This window comes from Amblyomma mixtum, chromosome 3 (genome assembly GCF_055824585.1).
Source record: "Amblyomma mixtum isolate Tamu chromosome 3, ASM5582458v1, whole genome shotgun sequence".
NCBI classification, from domain to species: Eukaryota; Metazoa; Arthropoda; class Arachnida; order Ixodida; family Ixodidae; genus Amblyomma; species Amblyomma mixtum.
Genome location: NC_143014.1, coordinates 331,685,946 through 331,697,158, shown reverse-complemented (window position 1 = coordinate 331,697,158; position 11,213 = coordinate 331,685,946). Strand labels below are relative to the sequence as shown.

At 47.4% G+C, this 11,213-nt stretch overlaps 1 protein-coding gene across 1 annotated transcript; it reads right to left on the bottom strand.

The window, feature by feature from the left end:
• Nucleotides 1-3,632: 3,632 nt before the first annotated feature.
• LOC149355955 (uncharacterized) lies at nt 3,633-9,207 on the bottom strand. The gene is made up of 5 exons (XM_089584054.1): nt 8,798-9,207; nt 7,929-8,092; nt 7,460-7,589; nt 6,478-6,621; nt 3,633-3,905 (listed from the first exon to the last, which is right to left on the bottom strand). Exons 1-5 carry the CDS (start codon nt 8,945-8,947, stop codon nt 3,828-3,830), a joined length of 666 nt encoding a protein of 221 aa, XP_089440180.1. The 5' UTR covers nt 8,948-9,207; the 3' UTR covers nt 3,633-3,827.
• Nucleotides 9,208-11,213: the final 2,006 nt, after the last annotated feature.

Sequence of the window (11,213 nt, the reverse complement as noted above, 5' to 3'; positions counted from 1 at the left end):
TGGCGTGCGTAACGAAGCGAGAAAAAGTCACCCTAGTAGGCAGCTTCACACTGTAACCCAGCGTCTGTGAGCGCCTGTGACGTAGCTCGCTCCGCCCTGCACTTTGTGTCAATGCGTTTTTGTTCCAGCGCGGCATTCCGTGAGGCCGCGGAGCGAAGCGAGATAAGCAGCGATAGCGCAGGCCGCCAGTCCAGGACGCGTGACGCAAAGCGCAAGGCGGAGTGAATTACGTCAGAGGCGCTCCCGCCGCTGCGTTACGGTGTGAAGATGCCTACCAGGTTGACTTTTTCGCGCCTCGTAACGTGCTTGAAAAATTTTTAATTAAAATTGTTTTTTCTCGGTTGGACTGTTTAGAGGACGATCTCCAATTCTGCGAATACAACATAACCCCTGAAACAAAAATTAGAAAAGTTAATTAACATATTTAGTTAATCAGCGAACTAATTAAAGCAGTTTTCCTCTTGCCTGGCGCCCGCCGTAGTCTCCAGTGTAGCCCCAGTGCTAAAATAAATCTAAAGCAATTTACCTTCTTTTAAAAATTTTGGACCTTCTAAAAAAAAACACCCGGTATAGAGCATAATGGGTGACACTTGCATGTGGTCACATATTGGAAACCACTGAAGAGTCATCATCCCTCAGTGTCATTGTCTTGTGCAAATGCATGCAAATGAGGCTTAGAACATAAGGAACATGAATGCTTTTGGTTTGTTGTGGTTTTATTCCTTTGGTACTTTGAAGTTAGGTTAAGCACTGTTTTTTAAAAATAAAGCGAGTAGTTTTGTGTATGGAAATTCTCTAGTTGGGCGACTGAAATTCAACTTCAGTTTCAGACATGCCAGTCACACTTGACGTGGTTACAACAGTGCAAAAACATGCGGACAAAGAAGAAAGGGCAGGACAACAGGATGCTCTGTATAGTCGAGCGGGGCTAACCAACTCACCCAGCCTTGCCTGTTCTTCTGTGCTCGTTGTCGTTTGCACTGTTGTAGCTATGGTTCCGTCCTTCAGGCTCAAATAATTTTTGCCCCAGTGATAAAGGTTGTTGCATTTTGGTGCAGTTTGTACTGGAGTTCTTTTGATGAATGGATGTATTGTGGTGCCTTTATCCAATTTGCATTTTGTTTTCGTTCGCTACTTGGTATTAATGGGCACAGCTTTTTTCTTGCTTCATTTGTGGCAACAGCTCCTGGGGAACAACTTCTTGAGCTTTGCCGATGAGAAGCGCTGCAATTGGTGTGAAGTTTGACAATGAAGAAGGATTCATGAATTTTCTAAATATAGCTGGTTGGTTGTATCTCCTATCAACTCTTGAAGACTCTTAGACTAATTATAGAAAGACAGCGCATCTGGCACCTTTCCTGGCAGATTTTGAAGGTTTTCATTTATCCTTTCTAGACAAGTCCTTGCTGCTCCTGTTTAGTTGTGCATTATGCATCTCGTTGCCTGCGTCCGGCCTGCTAAATGTCAACGGCAGGCCACTCGCGGCAACAACAACGATGGGAAGCGGCAGCCAATGCGAGCGCGGAGAGTGGCAGCGTCATGATGACATAGGGCGCACTCCTTGGAGCCGGGCGGCCTGCGCCAGTCTTCATGCTGAACGCCGGCATCTGAAGAACGCGATAGTATTGATAGTTCACGTTCATAGCAAACCCTGGGATATATGAATATCAAAAATGCATCGTTTCTGACGATCGTTGGCAAATACCGAGTTCCTGGTAGGAGTGATGACTGCGATGCAAGCAAAATTCATCCCATAGCCGGTTTTGTGCTGCTGCTACCTGGTGCGGTTCGCCTGCCGTCTGCTTGCTCTGTTGCAAAGAGGTCGTGGAGATCGAACATATCTTTTATTATGGGACGAGTTCACAGTAAAGGGGTGCCAAGCGGAGCACGTTTCTGAGTGCTGGCCAGTCCCGAAGCGCCCTCAGCTGCGGAGTCGATGCGAAACCAGCTAGGCCTAGCGACGACTAGGGCAGTCTGGGACAAGCGCGCAGGTCATCGGCCGGCGTTGCCGCAGGCATGCAGTGTCGTTGCCGAAAGATCCACTTTTAGCACAGTCATGCTGTCGTATCCCGAATCTAGAAAGCATCATTTCTGGTAGCATGGCTGTTTTGTATTTTCTTGTGTGGACGTGAAGTACGCCGAGTCTGCCGGCCGGTCGGCCAGCCTGGATACCGTCTGCCGACGTCATAAAAGCGAGCTAAAGAGTGTTCTTTACGTAAATAATAAACCATGGGACAAGAAATGTGAAAAAAAGTGTCATTTTTGAGGTTCGCTGACCAATACTGAGCTGCTGTTAGAGGTAACAAATGTGATATGAGCAAATTTCTTGCCACAACCGCCTAGCAGCTGCCGCTGGCCCGACGTTGGGGTCCGGCTCGCCTGGCGCCCACTATATACGCTGCCGAAGGCGTCGAGGAGATTGACCATACTATTATTTTATTGTGAGATGATTCTGTTAACACTTAAGCTATTTGTGAAAAGTAGGCCTTTTATTATAGCGCAGGCGATTTCCGAAGCGCCGGCCGCTTGCTAAACAGGCTATAGGCCTAGTGACGACCACGACAGCCAGGCAGCAGCAGAGCTCGTACGGACGTCGCCCGGAGCGCCCGCGAGCGGTGCCGTTGCCGAAAGCTCCTAACATATAAGCAGACATGCTTTCTCGCTGCTCGAGTATGGCTGGCAGTTCTGATAACAAGGCGATCTTGTCTTGTGATATTTGTACACCATCCTAAGCAGTGATCAGATACTGCTGCACAGCAGCGAAGTGTGACACCGGTTGTGGGCGCAGCTTGGGTAGAGCGGCGCAGCGATGCTTACTGGCATTTTGCAAAGTGTTTCGCATCCTCACACGAACCCACGAAGGCGATATTAGCGTGCGATCAAAAAAAAGTCGATGTCCTCACTCACTAGAATCAGATCTGTCAGAATCCGAGCTGCTGGGACTAGACATGCAGTTGTTTGTTTTCATGCGCTGGTCAGCACGTGTGTGAGAAAGCAGACGATGCAGCAGTAGGTGCGTCACAACTTTTGTGGGCCCACGTGAACAAGCGAAGTAGTTGATCTTCCCCCTCTGTGACGTCACTGTACAAATCGGCGTTCCAAAACTGAAAATCGTTCACCTAGAAATGCTATAATAAATTATTCACTGTGAATATATGAATCTTTGAGTGTGTATCATGCTTCCTGGAGCCATAAGAAACGTTTGAAACAAAGAACGCGCGAACCACAAATTTGGTGTCTCCACCCCTTTAAGGTGGATTTGTGAGCCAGATTAGTATTATCTCACATGATAATGCAATGGAAGGTACTTCAACATTTTGAAATGTAAAAACTGGTGCTTACCGTGTAAGGGCAGTGGAACCCCAACCGTAGTTTTGGCGGGAAGATTGCTAAGCCGTTAGACACTCGTTATAGATACCGCAACAGGCAACCGAAATGCTATGGCATTTTCTTCTTTAAGAATGTGCTGAAGAAGGCACCCAAGTTTACCTTGGGGTAAACTATGTTTGTCTTAAAGTATGTTGTAATCAAAAACTGCTGCATGACATGATAGCCCAGGAACGAGAACTCCTGATATTGTTCTGTGTGGTTCAGGACTGGTTCTCGTACAGGTCACGTGATTCCGTAAGATGCATGGTGATTGAGGGCCATATGGGGCCTGGTTTATATAGGCCTTGGAGTGGGTGCTAAGTCATGGGATGAAGTGCAGTACAGCTCTTGTCACTTCATGTTGCTGGACTTTTTAGTTCGACATGAGGAGAAAACAAGAGCAGGAACCTAACAACACACGAATGTAAGGAGGGGTTTGCGCTTGTCCTGTCCTCTCATCACATACGTATCCTTGGTATTTCCGTCCTGTTTTTTCCTCTTGTGACTTCTGGGCAGGAACGGATTTGCAGGGGATCCTTGGAAAGAGGGAACGGGATGGTTCTGTTTTAGCAATGCATTTCTGTCTTAGTTGAAAAATCAATTCCTTGATTAGGAAGCAGGGGGGCCACGCCCCCTTTGAATCAACCATTGCTTATGGAGAGAAAATTTGGGGGTTTTAGGAACCTTAGCTAAAAGTGACCTGCCCTTCAAATCATTCAGAGAGGTTAGCATTTGGTCTCATCTACTTTCTTTCTGTGTTGTCTTGGTTGTGCTACAGTTTTTGTAAGGACTGCAGACAGACTAGCCCACCGGTACTGTTTAGCTAACTTGCGAGTATTAAAGCACTGTCCTTGCCCTGTACCACATCATGTGGCTAAAGCCATCCTTTTTGGTGTAGCATCACTACTAACCCAACTTTACGGATTTCGGGCACACGTAAATACGTCCCTGAAACCACCGATGCACGAAGGGTTGCAACTGAGTCATACCATGTCATATCACAGTCTACCATGTCATGACATACCATGACTTTACCTTTGACCTTGTCATGACCTTGACAATGGCATGTCTTGGACTGTTCTGACATGGCGCATATTACTTCATGATATTCCACACTTAGCCTTGCTAAACTATATGCAAATATTTTGTGCCTGCAATAGATCTCTTGCAGCAGCAGCTTAAAGACCTGGAGTGCTCCTGGCATCAGCAGAGGAGTGATCAGCTGTTGAAACGCTGAGGGCCCAGATGACATGCAAGTCACTGCATTCAGTTAATAAATTGTTTCGCTTCTTCACTGGTTGTGCTTGCTGCTTTGATTGGTTGTGCTTCCTCGTAAGGTGGCCCGATACGGTACAGTGAGAGCCCAATAAGATGCAACCAAATAGTATTTAAAAAAAATTGGCGGGGGCTTAGCTTTGGTTAAGCCAGGTAGGTTGCGAAAGCAGGTGTTTTATACTGCATATGCAGCGCCTCTAGTGGGAAGAGCGCGGCGCGCCGTGGCAAGCGGCCGCCGTTACCCGACGAGCCGAGTTGGTAGACTCCCGCTCCTGGTATGACGTCACGCTGTGACGTCACTATATATAGGCATGGTATGATGTCAGAGGTCATTCTAAAGGTCAGACGTGGCAAGTGGCCGCCGCTGAGCGAAAGGCCGTTCTTGGGAGTAGTATTGCTTTTGCAATAGAATGCCGTGTTCACTTACGTAATTTGCACCCGCATAATTTATTGTCCGGATTTATATTAAAAAACATGCACGTGGGTGGGCACAGGGCACGCTTCGGATTACCGGCGCTGCTGCGAAAGGTGAGTGAATTCGTTTGTAGAATTGCTTCCGGTAAGAAAAAGTGATTGCGCGCCGTTTACCCGACTGGCTCGCACCGGCGGTCGCTTTCCCGAGCGAACTTATGCGAGTATAAATTTCCGGGACCTCTGTAGCCTGCATCACGGAACTACCGAACCGTTGGCTGTTCTGTTTGCCGCTACTCATCCGGGCCACATGCGATGGCATCGATTTATCGCTTTTACATTTGCCACTGACTCTTTGTTATTGTATCGCTCCCCATTTATTGCCTTGAGCTGCGCTTGCACCGTCATGCCATCAAGCGGCGAACTACCTAAAATGGGTCTACATAACGTGGTACATAACGAGGGTTGACTTATGTTTTGAGTCATATTTCTTTTGTCTACCGAGGAGTCGCCGAGGACCGCGAGTTGTGGGGTCGACTTATACGCGGCAATATACAGTAGTATCCATTGCGTGTTATGAACTTTGTAAGATTTTTAGGATGTGTTTTCGAAATCTCCGCGTAATTTGCGCACCACTTTCGAAGCCTTAATTTTAGGGAAAAAAGGTGCGCAAATTACGCGAGTAAATACACGCGCACACACATGCACACACACACACAGGGTGTCCCAGCTAACTTGGACCAAGTTTTTAAAAAAAAAAACAAGCAATCTTCAGAACTGAAATTGAAGGGATGGCGCTGTAACTTTAGATCAACCCTAACGACATACACGCAATTTCAGCTAGAACGCTTAGGTTATTTTAAATCTTGGTCCAAGTTAGCTGGGACACCCTGTATATATATACAGAGAATTCCGTTTTTATCTGCGGGAATTTAAAAAATTCCTGTGAGCAAACTACTGTCCTAATTGAGAGCAAACTTTGCTCACGGGGTAGCATTTTATGGTCTACGTTATTTGAGATGTAATTAAACGTCGGTACTTGCCTGCATTTCTTTAAATTAAGAAGGAACTGCTGTCAACTGCGAGTAAAGCTGTCGCAGACGAGAGCTATACGCGAGCCGAGCAGCTGGTTTGACAGGGCGCGCCATCTGCCGGAAGGCGAGGCAAACGACGTCCCGGCTCGTATGTTCGTCGAATCTCGCCTTCCGGCAGATGGCGCGCCCTGTCAAACCAGCTGCTCGGCTCGCGTATAGCTCTCGTCTGCGACAGGAGTGAAAAGAGACGGCTGATGGAAAAGCTCTTCTTTTTGCAAGTTTGCAGACTAGTATGATTGGATTTACAGTATAAACACAACTCTATAATGCATTTGCCACATGACCTGAATTCCTAAAATACCAATTTAAATTTTGCATGCAAACTTGCCTTGTAATTAAAGTACATGCTGCCGGACTTGGCAGGGGCCCGAATCTGCACGTGCTTCCCGTCGACAGCTCCAATGCAATTCGGGAACTGCCAATTTCTGTTGTAACCCTCAGCGACACGCAACCAAGTCATGAGATCAGGATCCTGAAAAGTATGCATAAAAAGTAAGGGAAGAATGTGCATTAGGCAAACAGCAATATTGATGTATGAGGTTTGAGCGGCCTAACATAGCATTACTAACCTAACAAAGATAGAAGAGGCTAACAGCAAGGAACTGCCTTGCAGTTCCTAAGCAATGGATGAAAGCTGCCTTCATTCATGTTTCTTTGAACCAGATGTGCTTATCTGTGTCCGTGTGAGAATGTGCATGCTCCCATGGGGTAATGGAGCCCTAGTTCAAAGTACCTTAACTGTGACTTGGACACAGTGGTATTACAAATTACTACAAAGAAAAGGCATGCATCAAAAAGTCTGGCGCTTATTCTTTTTTACGACCAAATGAGTGCCTGTGGAATGCATGAATCTCGAACCAAAAGTGTTTAACTGCAGGATGTAGATTTGCAACACAGTTAAAACAAGCTAATAATATTCTTGGAAACATTGCCTGCTCTATGTTCATTCCCAAAAAAATCATGCCACTGTGCGTGCTCTGTGAAAGGATATGCATCAGGTAAACAATGTTGATTATATGGTCCTTAAACTTATCATCCAGAGATTGGCACAGACTGTCCAATTGAAATCAAGCGGCCCAGCAGCTATTCGCAGCTTTCAGTGCATCGGAAAGCTGCTATCAATATAACTACTACAGTAAACAATCGTCTTTTGACTGCTGCAGTTCTTGGCTTAATTTTCTCAAAATGAATGTTTTGCTATCACTGCATCCTCTTCTTTGTCCTCAGATGTAATACAAATAGCTTACCTCTTTTTAAATAATGACTACATATCTATATCCCATATCGGCCACCATAATAATAGCACTTACCGGCATGTACAGGGGCTGGAGCCTAGCCCACAGGGCCCGGCAGGTGGTACGCACAACAGCCCGTGCAGTGGAGATCCCCACCCGAAAGGATAATGCCACATTTCGAATGAGGTCTCCGGATGACAAGTACCTGTCAAATGATTGTGCAGGGGAGAAATGCATGTGGAATAAATTCTTGCTACAAGCTGCAGCCAGTCACAGCTTTTCTAGAATGACAAGCAATTCAGGAAAAAGGCTTGTCCTAGGTTTGGCTCAAGTAGCACATTTATGTGGTAATGCATACAAGCAAAAATTTTGGGCCTTCCTTCAACTGATTTAGCGTCAGGAAAATCCTTACTGCCCGTTCTGCATTTCTACACTGTGGCAAGCAATTTACATAAATACTTCACGCAAACTGCAGGCATAACAACACCTCCAAGCTTCCACTGTGGTGCACGAAAATGACTGCTTAGCCTGGCATTTGACGTACCTCAGTGTTATTGCCAACCTTTCAGCTGGGCATATTGGTTCTCTGATGGCATGGATCCTCTGTATGTCATCTTTTATAATCGCCAGGACAAAGTCGAACTGCTGAGGGGTCATTCGGTAGTATTTATGGAAATACTCTACGTCCCCTACCCTCATTTTTTGCATCTGAAAAAAGAAAAGGCTATTATGGTTACCGAAACTTCTCCCTTCAGGAGGAACAAATAGAATGAGCAGAAATGCGAAGACAACGCTGCCGCATGCAAGTCTCTCCGGCCTGCTTTGATGCTCATGACATAGACATTACAGTGTCGAATATAAAGTACGCTCGTCAATACAGGCTTAGTTTATAATGTGGTAAGACACATGTGATTGCAGCCGTGCATCTTGGGGTGACTGCTCCTGCTCGCACGGTCGTTCGCAGTCCACAAAATTAATTTCGCCAGCCGGCCGTGAGCAGCCAGTTATTGAAATTAAAACGTCCTCATTTGAGACTCACTGCTCGCGCCGGTGCAGTTACGCAACAGACAAGTGCGCGTCTATGTGCACGAAGACGGGAGAAGGGGGGGGGGGGGGGGGGGGGTTGCTACCGATGGTCGTATATATGAAATTCTCAGTACATGCTTCCAAACTCTCCTTGTTTTGCTCCGATGAGTATTGCTCGAGCGCTCTGAACATGTGCTAACCACTCCACGACGTCGCACTAAGGTCGCCAGACACAGCGTTCTGGGCACGCGCAGTACAATTGCTGAGCTGCGCTAGCGCACTTCAGTTAAAACGACAACGAGACGCGTCGCTCAGTGGATCAACGTCACCGATTCTTCGATGATCGACTGCACACCAAACAACATGAATGAAAAGCACTTTTCTTACCGTAGTGAAGAATTCGCTCTCCGTGTGGCGAGCTCTCCATGCTGGACGCACCCACCATCTCCGCTTAGTTTTTGCACGCTTGGCTTTCAGGAGAAGCAGCTTCTTTTTAAGCAGCAGCAGCTTTCGTCGGCGCGAAAGGTGTACAGACATAGCCGCGAATTTTAAGGACAGCGGGATCAAAGAAACGCTGCAGGAAGACCGAAAAGCTGCTTCTCAACTCGCCCACTCGCCTGCAGAGAGATGATGTTGCCAGTGGGTAGTCGCGTACTTGATACAACTTAGTTTAAGCAGTTTTAGCTCTACAGAATGCAAAAATAAGTATACTTAGAACAAAATACAATAAAACCAAATGTTTTAACTACATATAATTGCTTTTTTTTGTTTAATAACTCTTTGCTCATAAAACACCTCAGCACCAGTCTGGCAACTTGGAGTATGGGCGGAGCTTGAACGCACCGACCCGTCGTTGCCGGCGACAAGCGTTTGCGGGACGGCAGGCTGGAAACGCTGATTGGTCAAAAAAATATGACGTCATACGCGTGACGTCATATGTCACGTGATATTTAATGACGTCATGTCCGGTTGGGGACAGGCATGTTTTCCCTAGATTTTCCCCCGCCACCGCTCGTCAGCGGACGGGGCTGCTCGCGAGGAGCCGAGAGGCGAGGAGGCAGCGTGCACTGCAGCGTTGCCTCCTCGGCGTGTCCCCGTCATGTCTTTCGACCCGCCGCGGTGGCTCAGTGGCTATGGCGCTCGGCCGCTGATCCGAAAGACGCGGGTTCGATCCCGGTCGGGGTGGTCGAATTTCGATGGAGGCTAAATTCTAGAGGCCCGTGTACTGTGCGATGTCAGTGCACGTTAAAGAACCCCAGGTGGTCGAAATTTCCGAACCCCTTTCACTACGGCGTCCCTCATAGCCTGACTCGTTTTGCGACGTTAAAACCCCAATAAACCATAAACCCATGTTCTTCAGTGCGCGCGCGAGATTAAAAAGCGCACCTGTCGCGCTGCGCTGTCACACTGCATGCCTGCTTCCGTGCATTTCTTGCGGACTCCTTTCAGTCATACTTAGCTATACTTTGACCAAAAGGCTTCTTAAACAGTTATTTCAAGTTTTATTGCTATGTATAAAGAATATGTTTGTAGCAGGTGCGTGAGCCCGAACAAAAGAAAACTGTTTTTATTCCCCTTCAGTATTCCTGCTTATCGAGACTTGAGTATTTATATGTTGCAGTACATCTTTTTTCAGGCATCACAACTGATGTTTCGATGTGTTTGGTAATTGACTTCATTGTAGCTTCATACTTGCACCATTTAAACTCTGCACATAGCTCTTTTTTCACAAAAGGAAATGTGATTAGGTTTCTGAATAGAGCTGTGCACGGGCCGCAATTTCGAACCCGCGCCCGGCCCGGGACTTAACCTACCGACAGGAAGCCCGGCCCGACACTGAAGGACCCTGAGCACGCTCGTGCTCGGCCCGACCTGCAAAGCGGCGACGACACAAAAAGAGAATTTCAGGAAAATGAGTTTATTTCAATGACATTCAAATTTTGACCTCGCATTCCAGATCACAGTTTGGGATTATACACAAGACACAACGCATAAAGGTATAGATTTATCACTCTAAATATGCAAGTTGTTCATTGATGATGGCTTGATCGAAACAAGAGCGGCGCTCTTTCATTACGAATCCTGCGGCGCTGAAATTTTTCTCGCTGCTTGAATTGGTGGCCGCAACGGCTAATACTTCCATAGCAAGAGAAACGCTTGAAGTATGAAGGGGAATGACAGACGTGGTGTCGTAAGCCATGGATGTCGTGCCACAACAGGAAGACTTTTTGACTTGTTAGAGGATAAGCGAGCAAATAAGCGACAGGGCGGCGCTATACTGCGAATGCCGATGTGGCCGCGACGTCCCTGCTTGTACTATTCACGGGAAGGCACGGTGCTGTGTTCACTTTGCTGACAAGCGATTACGGCGAAACGCAGCACTGCGCCAGAATAGTACAAGCTGCTGAGCCGTAGTGGAGGCGCCAGTGACATTCTTCTAATGCTTTTCATGTGGTGCCCCCCCCCCCCCCCCCTCCTTCGCTCTCGCCCGCGACTATTGTCCGTCTCCCCGGCCGGAACCTGCCGGGTAGGCGGACAAGAGAGAAGGCTGCCGGCTCTGCGGTGCGCTGCGAGTGGCGAGTGGAAGAATTTAACCTTTTCCCGATGTGCTGCTGCAGCGCTACTCCGTGACCCCGCGACCTCGCGTGCGCCGTACGCAGCCCTGCCTCCGCTTCCCAGAACCATCCTTTCTTCTTACAAGGCGCCCAAAACTGGTTGCTTTGCCCCAACCTTGGTACTTGCTAGAACGAAAAATGCGTTTCTAGCCCCAGCTAGCTTTTTTTTTTTTTTTAGCGTTTGTACT

What these genes read in the sequence shown, in the direction of transcription:
- LOC149355955 (XM_089584054.1), bottom strand. Translation starts at nt 8,947, where the DNA reads ATGTCTGTACACCTTTCGCGCCGACGAAAGCTGCTGCTGCTTAAAAAG. An exon ending in AGGTTGGCAATAACACTGAG is followed by an intron (nt 7,590 to 7,928) that starts GTACGTCAAATG and finishes ATCATTTGACAG; the next exon opens with GTACTTGTCATCCGGAGACC. An exon ending in GCATGTACTTTAATTACAAG is followed by an intron (nt 3,906 to 6,477) that starts GCAAGTTTGCAT and finishes CCTCTTTCCAAG; the next exon opens with GATCCCCTGCAAATCCGTTC.